Source organism: Sphaeramia orbicularis, chromosome 19 (assembly GCF_902148855.1).
Source record: "Sphaeramia orbicularis chromosome 19, fSphaOr1.1, whole genome shotgun sequence".
Lineage (NCBI taxonomy): Eukaryota > Metazoa > Chordata > Actinopteri > Kurtiformes > Apogonidae > Sphaeramia > Sphaeramia orbicularis.
In genome coordinates this window covers 47,882,406-47,909,706 of record NC_043975.1, presented here as the reverse complement: position 1 = coordinate 47,909,706, position 27,301 = coordinate 47,882,406, and the positions used below count along the sequence as shown (strand labels likewise).

Sequence of the window (27,301 nt, the reverse complement as noted above, 5' to 3'; positions counted from 1 at the left end):
TGTTGGTTCATTTTATAATCAACAACTAACTGGTCAATCATTGCAATCTAATTAAAAGTATGTTGGTATTGTGTGTCATTAGGAGCATCCATATTGACTTTAAAACGGGTTATTTGTGAATAAGGTATCATTCAGTTAGATTCTAAAAATTGTGGTTTGCACGCGTTTGTGAGGATTTGCACGAGTCTGGGTTTTTTCAGTCGGTTCCTACAAGATGAAATATTGGAGTGGAGGCTCTTTATCGTGATCTGTTTCCTCATCCTCGTACCTCTGCGCTCTTTGTAGTTCCGCTGCAGACTGTTGACAAGGTTCTCCGGTGGGAACAAGAAGACGATGTTATGATCAGAGTTGAAAAAGACAAGGCGGGGGAAGAGGAGGGGGGATGAAGATGAGAAGGAGCAGGAAGGATGAAACACCATTAAGAGTGTGTTTAGAGGAGCCACGGCTGCAGAATACCACAGGGTCTAAACAGTTTTTCTGCCCGACATATTGTGATCCACATAGAATAACTGCCTTAATCATCCACTATATGGACAAAAGTATGCGGACATGTTGAATTCATGTGTTTCTTTTCTAACAGGGGTCTGGGAAACAAAACAATAATGACTAATGTTATATAGTTTTATATTGGGATAAATATCATATTCATTGTTAATACTGATGTTTATGTGTCAAATCCCCATGAACAGGACATCTTACAGCTGTAGACATGATGTGTCCCAATTAGGGATGTAACGGTATGAAAATTATTGTTGTGACCAAAATTATCACGGTTATCATTATTATCGCGATATTGTTTAAATGTGCTCAAAATGTTCAGAAAGTACTTATACACACACTGAAATAATTTAACAAAGTTGTATTTTGAAAAAATAAATAAATAAATAAAAAACAAAATAAAATAATAGGCACAATGTACTTTCTGTGGCAGAAACATTTAAATATTATCATGTAAACATCAAACATACACATGACCATTTTCCATATCAAGTTTGAGTTGAAAGTGCGGTAATCAAACACGATTATCGTGATAATTAGAATTTAAACGGTAACACTAACAGTCAGGAATTTTACCGCGGTTTATCATTATACCGGTAATCGTTACATCCCTAGTCCCAATATTTATGTCCGTATAATTTATAAACATGAATATTTCCTTTTTAAGTTTAACAGGTTATTTTTCTTCCTCAGTGAGATGTGAAGAAAGTAGATGGTTAGTTGTGGTAGAAAATTATTATTTACAGTCAGAACATGAATTTTTTTTTTAGAAATTTAGAGGTAGAACATTTAAAATCATATTCATGGAATAAAAAAAGAAACAATGTTGAGAGAAATTAAGTAAAAACCATTTTTGAGGCATTTTGGAAGCAAAGATAATTGAACCCAAACTAACCAATGCAATGATATTTATCCCAATATAAAACTATATTCTGACATTAGTCATTATTGTTTTGTGTCCCAGACCCCTGTTAGAAAAGAAACACCTGTATTCAACGTGTCCACATACTTTTGTCCATATAGCAGATGACTTCGGTAATCATGGTATGAGAGTAACAATATTGTACATGTGTAGATTTGGGCCGTTTTAGGTTTCAGACAGAACTCAGCAGAGGAGTTTAACATGAGCTGCATCCAGGCGTAGAACCATGAATGTGTGAGAGGAGGTTAAATTATACTGAGAGAGGGTCGGGGGATGGCGGTCTTTGAAACCTACAGACATCATCATCATCATCGTCGCAGAAGCCGACCTCCTCAGCACCACGTTCCAAATTCCACTAATGACTCTCCATCTTCATACTCAGCGTGAAACCCAGCTTCCTGCTTCCTCCCAGTGCCTCTCTCATCTCCACATCCTTCGGTGACCTTTGGGTTTGGAACACCATGGGCTCAGCGCCTCATGGTTCTACTACGATGGGTTCCATGAGCCCAGGCGTCGGTGGGAGCCGGAATTAGAATCCTTACTCGTGGACTGGGAATGTGTCTGGTTTGATTTTCCTCAGGATAAGGGCAGGCCGAAATGTCAAATCACAAATAAAGCCACACAGTTCATCAAACCACAGCCACAATTAAGCAAGCCTTTTCAATTATATAATCACAGAAGTAGGGCCAGGAGGTCTCATCATATTATACATCAGTGGGTCTTGTGCTTAAGGGCTGCGACTAATGACTCTTTCGATAGTTAACTATTAATCGACTCCTGTAACGACTAGTCGACTCATCAGATTATGAACAGAAAAAAAACAGTGGCTCTTATTTCTATTTATTGCAGCAATAAAATACATTTTCTTTCCTTTTAACGAGAATATTTGGTGCTCAACAAATAAGAAGCATAATTGTCATTTCACTTCAACTCGATATTCAACAAATATTGTGAGCAGCAATAAAATACTTTTTTTCCCCTGACATAAATTACATAGAAATATTAAATGATAGGGCTGAACGATATGGACAAAATTTCATATCTCAATATTCATGCCAGATATCTTGATATCGATATGATACAATATGTCTATGGGTTCGGTGAAAACCAGGCATTTTTCAGAAAAATACAAACATCATAATACAAAAGAATGTGGAAAGTGCAGTTTTATTTAGAAGAACTCACTGCCAGTCATCAACATTAACATAAAGTACGAATAAATGAAATTTGTTGTGACTTCCAGAGCTGTACATGCAGGGCGAACGCGGGGGAAATCTATATCGCTTATATCGTTGCTTTTTCAATATAAATATCTTGAATGTTCATATCTAGATATCGATACGATAACGATATATCTTTCAGCCCTATTAAGTAACCTTATTTGTTTTTGCTAGCTTTGTGTTTTTGCTAGTTATTAAAAAATCCACTTTCAGTCTGGTTAAAGTATGATGGTGTGTTCATGACTTGTTAAATTGAGTTTAGCTGTTACTTTCCCTGCCATTAAAAACAGGAACATATAGCTTACTGCTCCTATTGTGTGTTAATGCTAATTGCTAAATGCTAGTTACATTTACATTTATGCATTTGGTAGATGCTTTTTTCCAAAGCGACTTACAGGGGAAAACCAAAAATAAATAAATAAATAAATAGTAAAATAAAATAAAATACAAGAATAGATTAAAGAAATAAAGCAGCTGTACAATTAAAAACAGTGTTGTATAGAAGACTAAGAAGCAAAATCATAGACTAAAAATACAAGAATAGATTAAGAAGACATAAAAACATCTGTACAATTAAAACAGTGAAAAAAAATACCCAGTAAAACAACAGAATAACCATAATACATTTAAAATGGAATGTTTGAAAGTGCTAGGACAGGAGGTGCTCTCGGAAGAGCTGGGTCTTCAGGAGCTTCTTGAAGATAGGTACTGTGTGCATATATTAGGATGGATAAAATGCTGAGACTAAGGCCATTTCTCAAGATCAAGAATGCAGAGTACGGTCTTGTGAACTTGGCGAGTACAGTCTTGGTCAGAACGGTCCCAGAGAACGGACTTCCTAAGAACACCAGTCTCTCTGTACTAAAACGGCAGGTACTTCCTCTCCTTCCCTGCTTTATTTTCACCATCGGCTCCCTAATGTCTGTCCCTCACATCACCACGATGTCACTCGATTTGATTTCAATACATTTGCACTAGTATTTACATGTCATTTATACGTTTTGTATATTTTTCAAAGCTGTAATACATTTCGTTGAATCAAATGTCATGATAATAAAGACGTATTTCTCGTTATTCTGCCTCTCGCTCGTGTTCTAACAACATAACACATCATGTTATTATGGTCGTCTAGTCAAAAAAAATTCTGAATTCAGTTTTCACCGAAGCCGTTGTAGCATTCGAGAGTGGCACGAAGTACATCGTGGGATATTTCCCAGCCAAGTCTACACAAGTCACCAACCATTGCATCCTTGGTTTAAGCTAGCAGACAAGAACAACATCCGGGTATTCCATGTGTTCTTGGTTTATGCGAACTTTCAAATGGAACAGTACTTGGGCCGCGACTGATGACGTTTCACGAGAACGCAAGAACAGAAGGACAGACAAGAATGTGTATTGAGAAATGGCCTAAATTTCCCTATGGGGTTAATAAAGCAACTTAACCTTTGACCTCTTAATAAATCTTCAGCTCAATGAAGAGCCATCATCTTTAATTTCCTCAGTGGAATGTACCTTTCCCTTTGTGTACCTCCCTGGCCGTGGTGCTCCCTGTTCTGCCGTCATGAACGGGTTGCACATGAAGATTTGAAAGGATTTTAACCACTATTTTAGACCAGGTCTCATTCATCAATGATCGTGTCGTTGTAGATTCCCTGCATCTTCATCAGGTTTATTTGTGCACAATCTGACTCCATGCTAATTTGTACTGGTCTCTGTAGCGCATTGCAGGTCTTTACTGAAATGAACTGTAGTCATAAATTTCCAAGTTGATAGTAAATCACCTGCAGAAAGTGCCCACACCCTTAAACACCTTTTCTGGATTGCATCCTCGCTAATTTACACTTGCTTTATAAATTTGGCCATAAGTCTTTCATCATTTTGTCAGGTAATCATTAAATGGACACAGTTGTAATAATATGAGTTTAAGAAAAAAAATCCTTTCATATAACACACCTGATAAATACTGGCTGCTCCCACTTCTGGTGGATGAATCTTGTGGTTGTCTGACACTGATTTTAGGTTGATTTATCTTAGCATCACTAGTTAGAGTAAAACCATTTGTGTTTCATCTATATCTATCTATCTATCTATCTATCTATCTATCTATCTATCTATCTATATATATATATATATATATATATATATATATATATATATATATATATATATAAATAAATAAAAATAAAAAAAAATATATATATATATATATATATTTTTTTTTTACATTTTATTTATTTCACCTTTATTTAACCAAGTTGGTCCCATTGAGGTGGGGGATCTATTTTTTTTTTTTTTTTTAAGGGAGACATGGCCAAGACGGCAGCAATACAGTCACGTAATCAAACAAACAAAAAAAAAACTTATACTACTCAGTCGAAATGTTTACAAACCAACAGCCTTGATTCCAGGGATGTCAGTGTCTCTTTCAAATCAGTTAAACAAATCTGTGTTTGTAGATGGAGCCTGGACTGAAGTTTGTTCCAGGCGTCAGGAGCTGAAAACCTAAAAGATTTGTTTCCTAATTCAGTCCTTATCTTGGGAACAAACTGTTTCAAAGTGTTCATTGAGCAGAGGTTGGAACTTCCATGATCCCAGGTTAACAGTCAACATAAATAAGAAGGAAGTCTCCCCAAAGTTGCTTCGTAAATTAAAATATACCAGCGACTGAGCCGACGAGCAGATAACACTGACCGGTTTGGTTTACATAAGAGAACATGATGATGAGTGAGAGAAGCACAGTTTGTAATGAATCTCGGAGGCCTGGGATGAACACTGTCCAACAGGTGAAGGGAATGTGCAGGTGCATCATATAAACTATGTCTCCATAGTCCAATACACGTAAAAATGTTGAGTCCACCAATTTCTATGTTATATTAAAAGAGCAACACTTGTTTCTATAATAAAATCCTAATAGCAGCTGTAGCTTTTTGACAACATGGAGAACGTGCTCCTTAAAAAAGATGAGTGGTTATCAAGAAGAAACCAACTCTATTGAATGACTTCTTTATGTTAAAATAATTTCTGACTGAGCTGAGCTTATTTTATTGGAGGTAGTGAAAAACAGGAGTTATGTTTTCTCTGCACTTAGAGCAAATTGCAGGTGATCAAGTTGTTCTTGTACTCTATTGAAAGTATGCTGAATCTTTTCAAAAGCCTCTGTTGGAGTGAGAGGAAAGCAGTAGATGAGTGTCATCAGCATAGAAATAAAGAGTTGCATCTTCAATGTTTTGTCCAATGTTGTTTATATATATGAATAATAAACAACAAAGGGCCCAGGACTGAACCCTGTGGAACCCGTTTATGTACTTGGAAAACATTTGACTGAGAACCCTCTGTGCTTCTGTCTAAGATTCTGTAGTTTTAAACCATCCAACTGCTTGCTTTTAAAAATTACTCAATTCAGATGGAGGGGTCAACAGTATCTAATTATAAGTATATAATTAATATGAAACCCTGCCGCTTTACGGATGTATGTTAGAAAAGTGTAGACTTGTGTGTACTTCATGTACATAGTGCAGTAATATTAGTTCAAGACGGCAAAGACTAGACAGAACACACAGCCTAAGTCTCCAGAGAACGACTTACAGTTTAGTTGTAACTTGCGAACCTTTTCTAGAGCTGAGAAACTGTGATTTACACACTGTTGACACTCTTTATCTCCACCTTTGCCAGGTCTTGCAAGGAGAGCTCTACTTGGATGCCCAGGCCCAGAGTTTGTCCAAGGCTTCACCATGAACCGGAACAAGCGTGAGAAGGAGTACTACAGTATAGACGTAGGAGATTCGACTTTCATGGTTTTAAAGCGCTACCAGAACCTCAGACCCATTGGATCCGGAGCACAGGGAATCGTCTGGTGAGTCACAGCAGCAGAAAAAACCCTCTGAAATGTTGCAGTTTAATTTGGTAACAGTAGAACACCATTAATGACACTTCGTCTGTGTGGAGGATAGAAGCCACTGGTTCAATGCTTAGTCTTAGTCGTTGCATGCGACCCAGAAATCGATGTGTAATGTGGTATTTGTTGGCAGTGCAGTGCGGTGTTGTGTTTCCTGTGGATTTGTGTAGATGTGACAGGGCTGAGGTACACAGTGTCAGGATCAGTGTTATCAGTGCTGTCTGTACACGCCAACACTTATACCTGTACACAGATTCTATTCAGGTAGTAAGTTGATTCATACATTTATTCATGAATGACTAACAGATGTCAGAAGTAAAAGCAAACAGCATGGTGAATTAGTTTAGGTTAGTTTATTTATTTATTTCAGAGGTGTCAGACTCATTTTAGTTCAGGTTCCACATTCAGCCCAATATGATCTAAAGTGGGCCAGACCAGTGACATTAAAAACATTCTAACCTGTAAATAATGTCAACTCCAAATTTTTCTCTTTATTTTATAGTGAAAAAAGTAAAATTACTTGACAATGTTTACATTTACAAACTATTCTTTAAAAATGCACCTAACATGAACAATCTGAAATTTCATAAGAAAAATACATGCAATTTTCACAATATTATGCCTCATCTTATTATTTACACATGTACATTATAACTTACAGATCACAGTGAACCTACAAATACGCAAAACATTTGGTAACAGGCAGAATATTGGTACAATTGCATTTTTCTAAAGACATTTCAGGATGTTGCTGTTATTCCCTTTTTTGTTGTGAGTGGATAGTTTGTAAATGTGAACAAATGCGAAAATGTATTTTCATGTCATTTTAATTTATACAAAGGAAAATGGGGGGAAAAAATAGAAATGTTTCCTGCTTTAACCCATCAAGACTCAGAACAATTTTTGTGGCGACATTCACATGAATTTCTGACTACATTTAACCATTACCCAGTGATTTATCACCATTTATCATGGTATTATCCTTTGTATTTGTTCAGTGAAAATCAGGTATTTTCCTTTATTTAATTCACTGATCATGCAGATGTTCTGAAAAGCTCAGAGTACATTCAAAGGTTTCTATGTCAAAGTAGAGAAAACCAAAGTGCTATTTTTTTCAGCAAAATATATCATTCATTCTACATAAAAACAAATGTCTCATCCACTGTCATTTGCCAAACCACATGGGTTTTACTGGTGAATCAATGTTGTAGAAGACGACAGTGTTTCCACGTTCACTAGTTTATTGCTTCCACAGGTATTAACATTTTAGATGAGTAGCCTAGAGGGTTTTGGTCGCTGGCAGTTGTTTAGGTCTTTAAGAGTTAAAATTGTTTGAAATTACTGCTGCCAACAGTGAATTTTCTGCTTTTGTGTCCCCCCCCCCCCCCCCCCACAGTTCAGCGTATGACCACAACTTGGAGAGGAATGTCGCCATCAAGAAGCTGAGCCGGCCCTTTCAGAACCAGACCCATGCCAAACGGGCCTACAGAGAACTGGTGCTTATGAAATGTGTCAACCACAAGAACGTAAGTAAGGGCTCCGGGGTTCTCTCCTTTTCTGTTCCTTTTGTAAGTTTTGTGCTGCTGTAAATCCCTTTTACTGTCATTTACATACATTTGCTGCTCACTGGTACTTCCTACTATGTAATGCATGGGGAGAGTGGATGAGCGTTTCGATCAATGAAGCATTAATGTGAAGTAAAACCACTGTGTGTGTTCAGTAAATCAAATTGAAAATAATCTGAATCCCCCTGCATCTTCTTTTATTGTGCTGCATTGTAAATGATTAAATATTGATGTCCAGGCTCCATCTGATCAGATTTGTATCTGATTTGAAGAATCTACAGTTATGATAAGTGACAGTTCCAAAGAATTAACTTAGATTTTGCTGGGTTAGCAGTAATGCAAACGATGAGCTAGTGTCGTAGCCCAGAGCCAAACTGAGGCCAGAGTAAAGCTAGACCATCATCTCACCATAACGGACTCTATGCACAGCCCCACTACTTCCTGACATCAGGTGGCTCCTTTATTTCCTGTCTTTCATTACACCGGTCTACAAGGAAAACGCTTCCAGAATGAAAGTAATGAAATTTTACCACATGAGACTCACTGATAAAGAAAAATTAAGTAAAAAATGCTGGTTAGCTGAACTTTCCAAGATACAGCCTTGGGTCAAAATGTGAAATTCAAGAATTTACGAGAGAATGGGTTTGACTCAAAAGGAGTAATTGTCTCAGAGCTACAAGATCTACTTCAAAACACTGTCTGCACATTAGAATACATTCACTTGACAGGTTCTATTTAGTGGAAGATTTATAAAACTATTATATAAATGTACATAAACCAATATATATGTGTAATAACACTTAATCATATACCTTGAAAACATCAGCAAACCGGCACTTTTGTCATTTATTTTCCAATTAATCTTATTAAAATACATAACATTTAGCACATTTAATCTCTGAAGCAAATCATTTCTAAAAAATTGTAGACCAGTGTTATTGGACATGCTGATTAATCCAGGTGTGCCTAATTAATCAGTTGTCACAACAAGAAGTAGCAGGAACACCTGGATTAATCAGCATGTCCAATAATGAAAAACAGGAAATTAAGGAGCCACCTGAAGTTCAAGAAGTAGTGGGGTTGTGCATATAGCCCATACTGTCAGGTAATGATGATCCTTAATGTGGAATTTCCACAGAAGGCAAGGCAAGTTTATTTGTATAGCACATTTCAGCAACAGGGCAATTCAAGGTGCTTCACACAGGACATTGAAATACAGTGACAGGGAAAAGGAAACACATTTAAAACATTATAAAAGAAACATGTAAAAGGTGATTAAAAACAGCAAGTAAGAAAACGACACATAAAATCCAAAAATATAAAAACACACACATATGAAAGTAAGCGTTTCAAAGGAGAATATAAAATTTAAAAAGTCGAAAGCCTTTTAGTCAAAGGCAGCAGTGAACAGGTGAGTCTGTAACCTTGACTTAAAAGAACTCAGACTCTCAGATATCAGACCTGATATTTTCTGGTAGTTTGTTTCAGATATACGGAGCATAGAAACTGAACGCTGATTCTCCATGTTTAGTTCTGACTTTGGGAACACAGAGCAGACCTGCACCAGACCGCCTGAGTGGTCTGGATGGTTCATACTAGACTAGAAGGTCTCTGATGTATTTTGGGCCTAAACCATTCAGTGCTTTATATGCTAGCAAGAGAATTTGGAAGTCTATTCTCTGAGAGACAGGGAGCCAATGTAGAGACCTCAGAACTGGACTGGTGTGGAAAGGAATTAGATTAAAAAAAGTTGTTTTTCTTTTGCTACCAACATGATGAAGGTGAATGAGTGGACCACAGCTGACATGAGATAATGTTGATATTACATGACCCATCTGAAAGGTTCAAAGTTAAGGTTAACTTGCTTTGTTTTCCCCAAAGAGAAGTTCAGTCTCTACATTTTACCCACTCTGATACATACAGGACTTAGCATTAGCACCAGGTCTTCATCAGTACTGTGGTCAGGAGAATTAATGAATTTAATCAACCTGTCTTAGCAAAAAGTAAAGGACCCAGATGCAGACTTGGACTAGCATGAATGAGCCAATTGAAGGTACAAGAGGAAACCAGGTATTCCAACAAAAAAAGACCAAACACTAGCACAGTTCATAACAGAATCGTTTTTATATTTTAAAAGGGAAGTGGATGGGTCAAAACACAGTAATGTCCCGTCAGAGAGCGAACTTTAATTCATTTTCAGTATAAAGTAGCTCCTTGTTTTAGATAATCCCTTATTGTCCAACTAAAGCAAAAATGAATTTAAAGGTAAAAATGTGGGTCCTTTAGCAACGCTAATCTGTCAAATTGTCTCTAAAATGTCCCGTCAGAGAGATTTCGAATACTGTATCTTGACCCGGACTCTGTGTTTGTGTGTGTGTGTGTGTGTGTGTCTCGGGCATCACACAAAATTCATAAAGAGCCGACTGCTGCAGTTTGGCATAGCAATGTATTTTTGGTCAAGGAACAGACTAGCAAAAATGGCAAGTTGGTAGGTCCAATATTATGGGAAATATCAGTAAGTTTAGAATACAATAGCCATACAATCACATTGCTATGCCTAGAATCACATTGCCTACACTTAGAACAATGGGGGGTAATGTTACGCTTTGGCTGTGACTGCTGGACAAATGTGGTGCAGCATGTGTGAATACACAACTATACATGCAAGGGGACCGAGATGTTGCCCCTCAGGGTTGGGATGTGGATTTCAAAAACACCCCCCCTTTTCGCATCCCACCCTCAGTACTGAGAATGATGAAGTCCAGGAGGGGGAAGATCTGTTTCCAAATGTCAGGTCTCCCCAGCATGAAAACTACCACATCTAGAACCCGTGGTTCCCAACGAGCCAAGGCGCTAGTAGAATAGAATAGAATAGAATAGAAATTAAGTTTATTTATGAATCACTTTTCACAGATAAAAATCACGAAGTGCGGTACATAAAATGGGTGCAATAAAACAACGAAAGAATAATTTCATACAATAAATAAAGAGGATAAATCCACCAACCAAAAGCTTTCCTAAATAAAAACGTCTTGAGCTGCTTTTTAAGAGTCCACGGAGTCAACCACACGGAGGGACAGGGGCAGGTCATTCCACAGTCTGGGGGCTACAGCCTGAAAGGACAGGTCTTCCCAGGTTTTAAAACAAGTCTTTGGGATCTTCAGGAGGCTCTGACCTGAAGACCTAAGGGTCCACCCTGAGGAGTAGGGGCACAACAAGTCAGGAATATACTGGGGGGCCTGACCGTTACCATGCAGCGCCCTGAAAGTCAGGACTAAAATGTTAAAATCGATACGAAATTGGACTGGAAGCCAATGAAGAGCTGAAAAAACAGGGGTGATGCGGGCTGTTCTGGGAGTACCTGTCAATAGTCTAGCGGCAGAATTTTGTACCAACTGAAGTCTGTTGAGAGTCGTCTTATAGAATAGAATCGATCTTGGGGAACAATGAAAATCAGTTTAGCAGCAAAAACACTTAGTGCAAAAAGAGGTAAAAATATCACACAAAATACTGAAAATGTACGCAGGTGCAAAAAGTGACAGGATAAAGTATTAAATATACATATGCTACTAAGTACTACAAAAACTACTGTAATATACAAAAGCCAACTCTATACTACAGATGAGACATATGTACAACAAATAAGGATATATACAGGTCATATAGGACATATACAGGTGAGTTAGGAAACAAGGTGCATGTGTTATGACTATTGCACTGAGGTAGAGTGAGTATTGCACTGTCCATTAGACTGGGGGTGGTGGTTATTCAGTCAGTGGGGGGGTGACACATATACGCACTTGTGGGTAAAAGCTATGGAACATGAGTGGTAACATTACAGACTGGTAGTGTGCAAAGACAAGGGCAGTGATTTTTTTTTTTTTTTTTTGTACATATACATGCTGAATGGGAAACAGGAGAGTGTGGGTGGAGAATGGACAAAGTAACTGTAGGTGGATGGAGGAGTGGAAAATTAGCACTCTGAAAAAGACAGTAATATAGGTACAGAGGTAATATGTGCAGTTTGTTCTCCACATGTACAGTTGGAATTTTACACTGTAATGTACACAGTGATGTAAACAAATGTTGGAAAATGTACAAATAATTTAGGGACCTCTGCAATCGTTGTCTTGTGTCCTCGATTCTGAAATGAGGCTGAACTCTATTTCTCTCAGCTGATTGTATTAGAATCAGGCCTTTATTCCTAATATCATCTGTTAAAGTAGAAATGCTGTTTTGTAGTACGAAACCTCATTTTAATGCATTCCCATTTTCAATGTGGAAAGACCTGCAGTTCACTTTTCTATAAACGCACTTCCTTAACCATTTCAAAATAAATGCCCAGTAGTGTTTATTAGTTGATAGAAACCATTCATTGCTTAATAGAGCTTTTATTGTGTACACTGCATTTTCCTGCAGGGCTTATGGTGATAGTTTGGATGAAAAAATAAGACGCACATCTGTAGTGAGTTAAAGTGGATAATATCATATCAAATGAGTGATGTAGAACCACAGTGTTGAAAATAGCTGGACCATGTTGTGGAATGTAATAAAGTAAACCTTTAGACAATTGTTCTTAACTGGTAGAACATTACACGACAGGCACCAGAGTAATCCATAGTTTTTAAATTAAATTAAATTTTATCTGAGAACCGGCCTTTGTGTTGACTTTGACCCCAACTATTAGAGATCTGGCTTGAGGGAATACAATAATAAGTCTCTGTATCTGCACTTAAACACTTAGTTTCATGTAACAGGGCAAATTTTCCAGAAATTAATGAATAAGATTAGATTTAATAGGATTTCTAAAGTTAATAGTATTAGTTAAATGCCACTTATACAGAAAATGAAAAGAGTATCATAGGTACTGAGCACAGGGTGAAATATAATAAAACTAGGACCTGTGTCCCTGTATGTCAGCGTCATGTTCTGTTTGAATCAATCCCCAGTTGAATGTGTGAGGTTGTCAGGTTCTGTTCTATGTTCCAGTCCTATGGTCTGGAACCAGGAGATCAATCTAACAATAGAAGTGGGCGGGACTTTCACTGGAGAACTCAACTGATTCAAACAAAGTCTATATATGACTTCTGTCAGTGAGCAATAGGAACCATATTGATATTTCTAATCATTTACATGTTGTAAACCATCAAAATATGGACCATTACAAGCAAAGGCAAATTTGTAATATTTCAAAAATTCATAAAAAAAATGCAAAAAGCTAAATTTTTCAAAACTTTGAACATACTTTGTAGATATTGCCCCAAGGAAGATTCATAAAAAATCAGAAATTAATCCAACCAGTTATTTCATCAAAGAAGATGTTTGAAGAAATTACTGAAGAAGATGACAACGATGAAGACGTTTTCAAGAAGAACAATTTTTACCCCCGTATTATTTCTGAACGTCCAGTGTTTTCACACACACACACTATGTGGATAAATTTGGTACAGTACACAGTATGCTGTTTTTACACCCGTATTTTTTTTTTTACCCCTATTAACTATGTAGTTTTGAAATGTACTATAGCCTAGTAGTTACTATAGTACTAACAGTAGTAGTAGTGTAGTAGTAGGCATTACTATAACAGTAGCTGACCAGGAAATGGTTCTTGGCTTGGTTTCTAATATTCCGCTTCTGGGCTTTGTCGAGCCCAGCAGGATACTGCCCAGTACTCAAGTACTCCATCATCATCTCCGTCTGCTCCTTGTAGGCTGATACCTTCCACTCCAGGGATGTAGACTTCCCCTCCAAATCCATCTTATATCATGTATATTGGAATTTGCAATTAACAATTACTGACTGTGTAACTGTAAGAGTAACACAGCATGCCAATTATTAATAATCATCATTATTTAGCAAAAACGATGTCAACCAGATAAGTGAAGTTAACACATGGTTGACTGTTATAGTGATCCCAATAATATGGAAATCAACTAGGCATGTCCCGATCCGATCTAAAGATTGATATCGGCTACTGATCTGGCATTTTTTAGAACAACAAACAAACAAACAAATCTCCTGCCCCCTCAAATTAAAGTTTCTGAAGGTAGGGAAAAGCTGCACATTAGCAGGAGGCTTAGAGGAATTAGGAAAGCATCTCTAAGTTTCACTTTCACTTTAAGGTCTGCACATACTCATTTGGAGGTATGTACAGTAGTGATGCGCAAGTCTGTTTTTTTTTCAACCCACGGGGCTTTTGTGGAATTATTTGACCCGACCCAACCCACAAATAAACTGACGTTCTTTTGACCCGCGAGTAACCCGCTGATCCACGCATCACTAACGTATGGCACGGAACGCACCCCCATATAATTCCTGGATGAACCTGTCCATAGACGTGCTACAGCAGTGGCAAAAATATGGCCTGTGGGCCAAAACCGGCCCACCAAAGGTTCTAATTTGTTCCACAGGATGAATTTGGAAAGTTCAAAAATTATACTAAAGTTATTAAGAGTCAACAGTGTCATCGTTGTTTTGGTTCAGGTTCCACATTCAGCCCAACTGTGATCTACAGTAAAATGACAGTATGACAACCTATAAATAATGACTCAAATTTAAATCAGAATTTAATTGTAAAAAGTTGGTGTCAGATCAGTATTGGATCAGTATGGACAAAACTAATCCCAAAAAAATAGGATTGGATTGGAAGCAAAAAAAAAATCCAGGCCGGGACATCACTAAAATCAACTCACCTAATCTTTACTGGAAAATCTGCACAGGAGTAAATTCAGTACGACAGGTTTCACTACCGGATGTTTACATCAAATAGAATGTGTTTGCGCATGCCTGATGGTTTGGAGTGTGCACATAATTCTTAGGGGGTAAAAAAAAAAATACGGGGGTAAAAATTGTATGTGACATCGGACATGCCTCCGCAATAGCTCATGGCCTATCAGCTGGTGAACTAAAAAGAATACATTTTTTGGATTATCTTTGTGCTGTGTGATGTTTTTTATGCTTAGTGTTGTGCATTAGGGACTGCTCAGTGATTATTGATTATAGATGCTGAGGCTGAACAGGTAGCTCTGCTGGATCGGAGGGCGCAGAGCTGGCATTCACTCTAAACCTCCATGTCCGCTGTGATCCAGCAGAATAACAACTGTGACTTTTTGTTTTGTTTTGTTTTGTTTTCTGCAGATAATCGGCCTATTAAATGTATTCACACCACAGAAGACACTGGAAGAATTCCAAGATGTGTGAGTATTACTGAAGGAAAGAACCACTGCAGGTTGTTAAAAATCAATCCAGGAAACGGCATGCTGGGAGCTTAGATGGTGTTTGCAGACTTTAAGGGGCTTTTGGGTGTTAACAGGGGGTCTGCTTTAATGTGTTACAGGGGTAAGTATTTTAAAGTGTACCCTGGTTAACATTAATGAAACATATTCCCCAATCTTTGCTAATTTCTCAATTCTGCTCCTTTATGTCTCGTACCTTTTGGTAATGCTACATTCGTGTGCACTCAGTAAAGTCAGTGTTGGTATATTTAGCTGCGTTTGGGTGAAGTCGACAACATGCTTTTGCGAGTCAGCTGTGGATGGTAGAGTGGGGAGTACTGGAGATGTGGGGGGAAGTAATGGTTTTTGTACATGGCAGAGCATGACGTGAACAAACATGATTAATGCCATCCTCAGGACGCTCAGTGTGTGTGTCTGCATCGCTGTGTTCGCCTGATTGGAGCTAAAAAGGAAACTGGACAAATCATAGCCGGAGGGCTGCAGGGCAAACACGCAGAGGATGGAGGAGCATCCATTTACTATGTGTGCATGTGGATCTGTGTGCACAAACGCATTATTTTACGCCGTCACAGCGCACTCGAAAGAAATTTTAGAAATAGGAAGCGTGCTGACTGGACAAATGTATGTGCATTTACATTAAGCCTCGCTTTTTCTGTTTCTTCGTTGGGTTTTGTGTGTAATATAGACTAGATTTAGTTAGAAGTATGTCTGCAGTTGTAGAGTGATGACATAACAGCTGCCAGAGAGCATAACATCACAGTTTGGAAAAGGAGAAACATCACTGACGGGTTCTAAATGCCAACAAAATGCTGCTTGGCCGAGGAAATTAGTGAAATGTGTGTTAACTTAAAGCTTAAAACTACTTTTGAAACAAAGTTCTGTGCTGAAATGACTTATGTTTTTCACAGACAAGACTCTAATGAAATAACCCAAAGAAATACAGTCATGTGATGTAAATCTGTGTTGATGAGGCGTGTATATTTGTGGATTTGCGTGTGTGTGTGTCTGCGTTGACCTGTTCTTGTTTGTTTAACTCTGCAGGTATCTAGTGATGGAGCTCATGGATGCCAACCTGTGCCAGGTGATTCAGATGGAGCTGGACCATGAGAGGCTGTCCTACCTGCTTTACCAGATGCTGTGTGGCATCAAACACCTTCACGCTGCAGGAATCATCCACAGGGTGGGTCCTGTTCATACACACTCAAGTAGAACTGCATGTCCGCTAAAGACAGGACTTTTGCTCAAATTGAGTAAGAACTTGAAATCTGAGACTAGTTGGTTTGTTTTGACCAGGGTTGTGCAACCCATGGCCCCTGGACCAGATGTGGACCTTAAGCCCCTGTGGCTTTGTCCGAAAAAACCTTATTTAGTAACAAATATTGACAAATCAAAGCATTGTTTCAGCCTAAAGTACAGCTTGGTGACATGGATATTTTTAAAATGTTATAAATGATTTATAGTTTGTATCAGTTGTTTTCTGGCTACGTGAACTGAAGACCAAGCTTGACTCTAAAATACGCTTTCTTTATTAAAACTATATGACATATTTGGCTGGAGAAGTAATTCACACTTAAGATGTTTGAGAATTTTGGTTGAAAAAGAACATTCTCCAGAGGAATAATCTCATTTTCAATTCATTCATTTTGAATTTTGCATTACTTAAACATGATATATATAACCCACCCCAGCCTAAGCATAAGGTATTATTTGTCCATTTTGAAATATACACACAATAAAATGTTCATTTCATCAACCAAAATGTGTCATAATCTGCACACCTGCCGTTTGGCTTGTCTGCTAATAGATTTTTTAAAATGTTTTGGTAACAGTGCCTCCCTGATGAAAATAATAAAAACCTCCACTGTATTGTAGTTGTTTTTTAAATGGTGTAACATTGCAGTATTGTAATGGAAATGCAAAGATAAAGTACCAAATAATCATAAATTGACTACGTAGAGTGAGTCACACATTTTCAGGTGACTCCAGATGGATTTAGTTTTTCTCTTTCCAGTCAAAACGAGCTTTTTAGATCATAATGGTTGTATTGTATACTAGAAAACGGGGCGTGTACACCAAGCATGACATTTAAGCTAAAACCACTGACATCTCCGGGTTACAGATGAAGCAGACATGTCGACCATGCACACATGCTCATCTTCAAACAATAGAAAAAAAACACACACACACACTGAGGCATCGGCAGCAGCTTGGAAAGGGTGGCCTTCATGCACAGAGCTCTGTCAGTCGCACGCAGCCAAGGAATCGGCAGTAGATAAAGAAAACTCTTCTTGTTCTGCCATCCAGAACTAATGGAGCCACAGGCAGAGCCAACCCGCTTCCCTTCCACTGTCACCATTCAACTGTGGCCAAAACCATGGAGCTCTTTGTATTTCTTTTTGGACAGTGTCTTTAATAATAATAATAATAATGATAATAATAATAATAATAATAATAATGATAATAATAATGGAAAAAAATATTTTAATGTAAATCAATACAGGGTTCCTGCAGGGTCTTAAAAAGTCTTAAAAGCCCTGAATATACAAATCTGCATTTAATACCTTTTAAAAAGTCTTTCAAAGGTATTAAATTTGATATGGTAGGCCTTTAGTTTTGTTGCCATAAACTTGTTGGCTGTATTGTGTTTAAATGCATCTGTTAAATGTCCAAGCTGCAAAGAAGGTAACGTTAGTCGACTCAGTTCCACCTGTTCCAACCTGACAATTTATATTGAAATCAGGAACAAATTATTTGTAACTAGCAGCACCCAGTGAGAAATGATCACAGAACATTCAGCCCAACACACGTAAGCTGTTCATCACGCATGTTGCTTGAAAAAGCAGAGTTTGTATGATGGTGAAATGGGCATTAAATTCTGTTCTAAGTAGTCTTAAAAAGGTCTTAAATGTATCTTGTAGAATCCTGTAGGAGCCCTGCAATATATACATTACATCAGGGCTGCAGCAAAAGACTATTTCAATAGTCGATTAGTCAGATTATGAACTGCAAAGAAAAAGCCTCTTATTCATATTTATTTCAGCAATAAAGTACATTTTCTTTCCTTTAACAAGAACATTTGGTGCACCACAATTAGAATACATAAAGTTTGTTAAACAAATACTGAGTTCAATATTCAACAAATTTTGCCGCAGCAATAAAAAACTTTTTTTCCCGTGTTAAACAAATTCATTTTGTACATAACAAAGTCACTATCTAACAAAGTTTATTAGACCAGTAAATACTCAAGAGTTCCAAATAGTGAGTAAGTAAGTAAATTTTATTTATAGAGTACTTTTCACAGACAGTCACAAAGTGCTTTATCAAATCAATCAAATCAAATTTACACAAACCCAACAGAATCCTCCAGGAGCAAACACTTGTGACTGGTGACAGTGGAAGGAAAAACTTCCTTTAACAGCAGAAACCTCGAGCAGACCCAGACTCCTGAAGGATGGCCGTCTGCCTTGACCAGTTGGGGTTAAAGAGCGAGAGTAAAGGAGGAGAAAAGAGAGAGATATAGAGAGACTGGGGGAGAGGGGGGAGGTAGGGGGAGACACATGGAGTGCATGTAACACTGTAAAGTAGCAACTGTCCACTGCGAAAAACGAATAAAACAGTGCAAATAAAATACAGTTAGAATACCTGTAAAACACAATAAAATACCATTAAAAACAGTTTAAAAAATATGATGAATACAAATGATACAAATAGCAATAAAAAAGATTATACTTCAAACATTTTGTTTCTACATGCATATTTATTCTCTCCTGTATATGTAGTGCCTGTTTTATTTTTTTGCTGCTGCCTGCCGAGCCAATTGCATCGAAATGAAATTTTTGATGTAAAATCTGGAATGACAAATAAAATGTCCATGTATAAAAGAGGGGTGGGCAATATGGCAAAAATATCACATCACGATTTTTAAAAAATAAAATCACAATCTCAATTTTATCACGATTCTTTACATTGATCTTTGAGGCTGATTTGCCAGTTTCTGAACAGCGTAACCATTTCCGTATGTCAGTGGTTCTCAACCAGGGGGGCACTGTCCCGGGGCGGGGGGGGGGGGGGGGGGTCATGAAAAATTACGGACTCACTGGCTATTAGTACAAAGGAGAGCTGGAGAAGTATTTAGGTCTGGGCAGCTCGTGCCATGGGTCCACTACTTTAAACAGTCTTTTGAACCCTTCGTTTTCCACTGTTTTGAAGGGAATCATATCTTTTGCAGGTAAAAAGTCACTGTTTCTGTTCCCTCTCTCCACCGTTTGCTCCTCCTCTCATCCAGAGTGCCTTTACTAAATGCTTAAAGTTGTTTGCTATTGTTTAATTCTACGTGTTGCCTCTGGCTGTGGTGTGGCTGCTCTTCCAGTTCACTTTGGTTCTGTTACTGTTCGGGATGTCGTCTCTTCAGCTGATTGAGCAGGTTCCTAGTGCTGACATCCAACGTATGTGTGCAAATTTTGTGAATTACTGTCATTTGTGCTTTGTCGTTGGGGGGGAAAAGCCAAACCAATTCCATTCGATGGAAGTGGAGTTCTTTTTAGGAAGCATCTCGTCTATTTCGCCGTCAGCCACGACTCCCACTCCACAACGTCAAATCCATGTGATGTGGATGTGAACCGACGTGATGCATCTGTGTGTCAGCATAAAACTACATCCACAGCCGTTGAATACTCTGTGGCTCTGACTGCATCCTATTATAGACGATTCCACCATCTCTCTGCTTTGTTGAATCGGTGATACATTCTAATCCTTCATGATCTAATACAAGGGTGTCAAACTCATTTTAGTTCAGGGGCCACATTGAATGAATGAATGAATGAATGAATGAATGAATTTATTTTTGGTTTTAAATCAATCATTGTACTCAGTACATCAATTGTAATAAACATAAAAACCAAAAAAGGAATAGGCTAGAAGCAAAAGCTTATTTTTTGGCCTGTCCTTTTCAACTAATACACTGCTTACATCAATTTAAATGTGAACGGCATCGAGCATTTACACCAGAATAATAACAAATAAAGAAATTTTAAAAAGTCAACAACAAAAACACATCTACCATCTCAGTTCAATATTTCTGAATAATTTAAACTTAAAGTACTTAAACTTGAACTTTAAACTTAAAGTACTTAAAGTAGTTTTTTGTTTTTTTGTTTTTTTTTAAACTTCGCCAAAGGAGTGGATAACTTAAATGCATCATAAGGTCCATGCCATAATTTCACACCCACAATCCCAATTCATCTAGACTTCACATCTGCCCTCACTCTAATCCACTCACACGAATCAAAATCTCTGAAATTTGTATTACTCTCTTAATTCCAAGAAACCACGCCTGATCTTTGCGGCAATACTATTTTTATCCTTCATGTTCCATATACCTATTTAGCTAAATTTAATACCCATTCAGCTAAATTTGATCTGAAGTGGGCCGAACCAGTAAAATATTAACATAATAATATAGAAATAATGTCAACTCCAAACTTTTCTGTGTTTCAGAGTGAAAAAAAGTAAATTTACATAATGAAAAGGTTTACATCTACAAACTATCCTTTCAAACAATGTGAATTACATGAACAAACTGAAAAAATAAGTGTAATTTCAACAATACTCTGTCTCAGTTTATCATTTACACATGTACATTATAACTTACAGATCACAGCGGATCCACAAACACACAAAACATTTAGTAAAAGACAGAATCTTGTTAAAATTGTACTTACTTCTCTTAACACATTTCAGATCATTTATATTTGTTCAGGTTATTCACATTTTTTTGCGAAATTATACTTTGTTTTATTGTAAATACATGAAAATATTTACATTTATAAAAAGAAACATTTGGAGTTGTCATTATTTATATGTTATTATGATAGTATTTCACTGGTCCTGCCCACTCGAGACTGAATTGGTCTGAATGTGGAACCTGAACTAAAAGGACTGTTCATATCTTAGTGTAATTTCTGCATTTCACAAATTCATCCCAAGGGCCCGGACTGGACCCTTTGGTGGGCCAGATTTGGCCCCCGGGCCGCATGTTTGACACCTGTGATCTAATATCATCATATCGCACACCCATAGGATAAAAAGAGCATTTTTCTGTCAACAAAAGATGTCACTATCGACCTGTAGAGTAAATTTGGTAACATTTTTTACATTAACCCTTTCATGCATAGTGGTCACTACAGTGGACAGCTATTCTACAGCTGTTCTCTTGTATATTCATGGATTTTATTGTTTCAGTTCCATATCAGCCAACACAGTGGACGCCTATGCATCATCCCATACACTGCAATTCACACCATTACTGTAACTTTGCTATTTTTGATTAATCTGATCTGCAGTAACATGTTTGAGTGTAAATCAATTGCTTGTTATTGTTAATAGACTGTAATTAGCAATTTTTCTTAAACAAAAAGGTTTTTTTTGCATATTATCTCCATAAAGTGAGTAATAACTAATATTAGAGTATGTTAAAATGTGACAAAACACCAGATTAGCAGCATTAAAAAAAATTATTTCATAGTTTTCACACAGTGTATCAATAACTACATGTTTCTTTGCTTCAAAAATTAAATGCATGGTGTCCAGCTGAGTGGATATTCTTGCAAAGCCATGAAAAATAGGTTCATAAAAAATTTTTCAGTTGCAATGTTTTTTTCATGCATAAAGAGGAATAAAAATACTCAGGAAAAATATCTTGATTAGGGTCAAAAAAACGGTATTCAAAATCTCTCTGATGGGACATTTTAGAGACAATTTGACCTACATTTGTACCTTTAAACTCATTTTTGCTGTAGTTGGACCATAAGGGATTATCCAAAACAAGGAGCTACTTTACATTGAACTAAATGTTGGAATGACAATCAATTAAAGTTCGCTCTCTGACGTGACATCACTGTGGTTTGACCCATTAAGGTTCTCATAATTCATGCATGAAAGGGTTAAATATTGACATTGAAAGTATGACTAAAACTACCACTTGAAAAATTGGTGAAACATTGCTTCCCAAAACTCAGGATGATGTCCTCAAATGTTCACGACTCAAAGATCTTCAGCTGAAAGTGTCAGTGAAACATGTTTAATCTCATCTCCAGCCTTTTTCTTCTTCATTGCAGGATCTGAAGCCCAGTAATATCGTGGTGAAATCCGACTGCACGCTGAAGATCCTGGACTTTGGTCTGGCGAGGACGGCCGCCACCGGCCTCCTCATGACGCCCTATGTGGTCACCCGCTACTACCGCGCCCCTGAAGTCATCCTAGGGATGGGTTACCAGGCCAACGGTGAGTGGAGGACGCCAAGCTGCTGCATGGCCCACGTTACAACAGCACCGCACCACACAAACACACTCACACACACTTTCTCCATGTTTTTCTGAAAGTCACACTCAAGGAGGGGGGGTTCTGGCATGTTGGGTATCTATGCATTGTGGGAAACTTCCTGTGTGGGGACTGTAGTGCCCAGCAGTGCTTAAGCATGCGTTTGATGTTTTATTAAGAAGTTGGCTGTCCGAGCTAAACCCACGCCAGTATGAAGACGAGCACTGCAAGCTTCAGCTAATGAACCTGGCGCTCCTGCTTCAGATCCGTCTGTTTCCTCCAAGATCTAACTTCAGCTTCAATATTACTGAATCTACTTTATTTCTTTAACTTCTAAAATCACATGCACTCAAACCGATAGTTCAATTAAACATTTTCCAAATTTCTCCTTGATGTTGAGGCTCTGTGGACAGTCTTGCTAATACTAATGCTCTCCAACTCTGTCCTTTCGACCAAAAACACTGACCTTAATTTTTCCAGCTGACTACTTGCTTTTGTTTTGTTTTTTGTTTTTTTTGTTTTTTTTGTTTTGGCTTATTCTCTTCTCCCTCCTTTTATGCTGCGTGTATGTAGTGGATATTTGGGCTGTGGGCTGCATTATGGCAGAAATGGTTCGCCACAAAATCCTTTTTCCAGGAAGGGATTGTATCCTTGAGCTGCTTGCAGCGGTGTCTGGCATTACTACAAACAGAGCACAAAATAACACGTTTTCTCATTTCTTCACATCATGATGTTCTATTGCCTACATTGCATGATATCGCATCATATCCTCTGAGCAACTATACAAATTCTATTTGATGATCTTTCAGATTTGGTTGCTATAACCGTTACTCCCTCACTTCCTATACATGCACAAACACAGGGTTCCCACGGGGTTTTAAAGTCTAAAAAGAATTTACAAATCTGCATTTAATACCTTAAACAAGACTTTAAGAGGTACTAAATTCATATGGTAGGTCTTAAATTATGTTGCCATAAACCTGTTTGCTGTGTTGTTTTTAAATGTATCTGTTAAATGTCCAAACTGCAAAGAAAGTAACATTTGTCAACTCAGTTCCACCCGTTCAAACCTCACAATTCATTTTGAAATCAGGAATCAATTATAGCTAACTTTGCAGCCCCTGGTGAGAAATGACTTTGAATGGTGGGAATCAAGGCATTGATGAAAATAAATACATTTTCCCAAGTTTTAGGAGTCACAAATTTTTGCCAATATGGCTGTGAAATGGGCATTAAATTCTGTTTTAAGTCGTCTTAAAAAGTGTTAAAAAGATCTTAAAAACTCTTAAATTGAACTTCTAGAATCCTGTAGGAACCCTGCAAACACACAGCTCCTTCCTCACTCAGTGTAACTGCAGCACTAACATGTCAAACACCTCGACAGTTACTGGAGAAAAACAGAAATAGAACTGAATAGTTTGCTCTGCAGTCGTGACGGACTGAACAGGAAAGTGTAATCTGTCCTTTAAGGCTGGGTGACGAAACAGTCATGGTAATTATTGTACAATAATTTCATATTATCATCACCGGATGTTTACCACGTTTGGACGGTACAGAATTATTTAAAACCATAAATTTTGCACTTTTTTTTTTTGTTATTTTCATTTTGTTGCATCCTTTTTGTCGTTCTTTCTTTTACTTTGTTTTCATCTTTTACATCTTATGTCTTTGTGTCTACATCATGTTTACTTTATTGGATCTTTTGCCTCTTTTTGGTTTCTTTGTTTCGTTCTTTGTTTCTTTCTTCTTCATCTGTCGTCTTCATCTTATTGTGTCCTTTCTGTCTACATCATGTTTGCTTTATTGGATCTTTTGCCTCTTTTTGGTTTCTTTCTTTCTTTCTTTCTTTCTTTCTTTCTTCTTCATCTGTCGTCTTCAGCTTATTGTGTCCTTTCCGTCATGTTTAATTTGTTGCATCCTTTTCAGTAGGTTGCATCTTTTATCATTTTCTTGTCAGTTTCTGTCTTTTCTGACCTTTTATGTATTGTATTTTCATTTTGTAATGTCTTTTTTTTTTTTTTTTGCATTTTTTTTACTTCTGTGTTTTATACATCACTTTAATCTTGCACCACCTTTGTGTCGTCTATGTCATTTTCATATTTTTGCATCTTTTAAGTTTTTGTTTTGTTGCATCTTTTGCAATTTTTTTTCTTTTCCATTTTGTAATGTTTTTTAGGAGTAATTCTAAACCACAAATAAGCATCTGGCTTCTTCAATGTTCACCTATGACCAAAAATCAGCCTTTAAACTTGGGAATATATAGAGATTTGATTTTTATTGTGATAATTATTATTGACAAGCATGAAGTTGTTTTTATCATGACCATATCACCCAGCCCTACTCTCCTAATGATTAATGTAGTCCTACAGTTGTGAAATAACCAGGTTTTTTTTCTCCACAATATAAAAGTAAATGCATTTGCAAGTACATAGAAAAAAATGTGCAGTGTTCTTGCATTATACTGTTACAGTGAGGATAAGGACAATGATGCAATGCTTTTTTGCTGAAAAAAAAAAAGACTTATTATAAGACCTTGAGAGTCAGTGTCTCATCTTTTATAATGAGAGGAATTAACATAATGTCTCTTTAGAGAACAGAGACATTATAAAATGAAGGGACAGTAAAAATGCAGAAAAAAAAAAAAAAGAAAATATACAAAAATAAAAATGCCCCTGAAGTGCAGTGAGATGCTGACCCAGGGTTTAAGGAGCATCCGTCTGCATGCAGATGTTTGTCACATACTGTATCATACACATCACATTTTTTTTTATTTTCCTTTTTTGTTGTTATTGTGGTTTGTCTTTGTTTATTTCTCTTTGCTTTTTTTTTTTCGTCCTGCATGCTAATTTGGTGGTTGTCATTTTCATTTTTCAGTTGATGTCTGGTCTGTTGGCTGCATCATGGCTGAAATGGTCCGGGGTAGTGTATTGTTTCCAGGCACTGATCGTATCCTTGAGTTGAAACCTCCATCCAAACGTCAAAAATGTTGTCCTCTGTTCTCCTTTGTTCATATGTTTGTACTTAATTAGGAGACTAGCATTTATTTATTTAATTTACTGAAGCTGACACCTGAGTGTGAAATATTTGACTGATAACTAACTAATAATGGTGATTTTATTGAGTGTAATCTATTACTGATTTGAACTGGTTGGTGCTTGAATGGACCGCCCACTCTGCTGTGATTGGCTGTTTCAGTACGTGGCTCTGATTGGTTCATTAGATGCTACTGGGTTAAAATAAGTGCTATCCTCTAACTTAGTGAGCTACTTACGATTAGTGGCCCAATCACATTTCATCCCTTGGCCCCTCCTCCTTAACCCTACCCCACCATTTTGCGCGTTCACATGCAGGGGTAGGGGTGTCCCGCTTCTCAATGAGTCGCAGGGGAAGGGCTAACAGGGAGGGCTGTTTGGCCATTGAATCAGAGATTTTTCAGGACCACACAATAAACGGAGGGGTAGGGGAAATCTCCCATAATTCTGGTCGAATCATTGGCAAGATGTAGGTAAACACAGCAAAAAAAGTACAACAGAGTGATGAAAGAAACGTACAAATGTATGCATTGATCGTCCGTTTAACGCCGTTACAATGTATTATAGATCGCATTTTTGCGGTTTACGGTTAATAGACGCAAAAAGATGCCCAAAGCCCATGGAACAGGAGTGGGTACAGCTGCTGACGGCATGGGGAATTCTTTCACAAAAAAAGTTGTTGCATCTGTTTATAGCGGCATCGATGACTGCGGATGACTTTGCCTTGCTGAGCGTTGTCTCGTTTCATAGGGGAATATTTCCAGCCCTACCCTTTGCAACTCCATTTCAAGGGGTAGTGCCAAGTGCAAAGGCCAAGGGGTAGGGGTGAAAATGAGAATTGGGATTGGGCCAGTATCTCTTTAAGACTCTACATGTTGAAGAAGCAGTACAAAAATACACCATATGGCAGGGATCACCAATACTGGTCCTTTAGAGCTATTATCCTGCATGTTTTAGACGGTTCCCTCTTCCAGGTGTGTTGGAAAAGGGATACATCTAAAACAGGGGTTGGCAACCCTGGTCCTAGAGAGCCACTATCCTGCATGTTTTAGATGTATCCCTCTTCCAACACACCTGAAACAAATGATAAGCCTATCATCAAGCTCTGCAGAAGCCTGATAATGACCAGCAGGTGTGCTGGAAGAGGGACGCATCTAAAACATGCAGGATAGTGGCTCTCGAGGACCAGGGATGGTGACCCCTGCCATACAGACTATAAAGATACACAGAGAGGAAATTGGCTTCTTTGTTAGGATATGACTGTTGGCTATTGATAAAATAGGTTAAAAAAAAAAAAAAAAAAAGAGGCTTCATTTTTGGCCAATTACTGGTCAGATGTGGACAGACAGCATAGATCATTTTTGGCGTCGTCCTAAATGAACGTCTGAATGGTAGATCTCCATGCTTCACTTCAGAAAATTTGTGGCACAATTTAAATTGTGGCCAAACTTCTAAATCATCAAGAAGACTGAAAGAAAATTACACAGTTTAGCACATATAAGTAGCTAGAATCATAAAACATGTGTATTTTGCTATTACCAAAAAATGGTTTATGATATAGGTTGAATTTAATCTCATGCAGTGTTAGCTCTGGATAACTGAAACTGTCAGATAAAT

The 27,301-nt window shown here is 37.6% G+C and overlaps 1 protein-coding gene and 1 long non-coding RNA gene across 4 annotated transcripts in view; one reads left to right on the top strand and one right to left on the bottom strand.

Moving 5' to 3' along the window:
* mapk8b (mitogen-activated protein kinase 8b) overlaps nt 1-27,301 on the top strand; it is a 57,800-nt gene that overhangs the window by 11,839 nt on the left and 18,660 nt on the right. For 2 of the 3 annotated variants that reach the window (XM_030163466.1, XM_030163465.1), the window contains exons 2-7: nt 6,313-6,493; nt 7,932-8,061; nt 15,238-15,296; nt 16,377-16,515; nt 22,451-22,616; nt 23,226-23,297. In XM_030163466.1, coding sequence (XP_030019326.1) covers nt 6,372-6,493; nt 7,932-8,061; nt 15,238-15,296; nt 16,377-16,515; nt 22,451-22,616; nt 23,226-23,297 — 688 coding nt within the window. In that variant the 5' untranslated portion in view covers nt 6,313-6,371. Of the gene's footprint in view, nt 1-6,312; nt 6,494-7,931; nt 8,062-15,237; nt 15,297-16,376; nt 16,516-22,450; nt 22,617-23,225; nt 23,298-25,526; nt 25,599-27,301 lie in introns of all 3 variants that reach the window. The other variant, XM_030163464.1, reaches the window with a different exon arrangement.
* On the bottom strand, nt 3,928-14,012 carry LOC115439614 (uncharacterized). The gene is made up of 3 exons (XR_003938268.1): nt 14,002-14,012; nt 9,896-9,900; nt 3,928-4,047 (listed from the first exon to the last, which is right to left on the bottom strand). It is a non-coding gene; the product is annotated as an uncharacterized LOC115439614 (long non-coding RNA).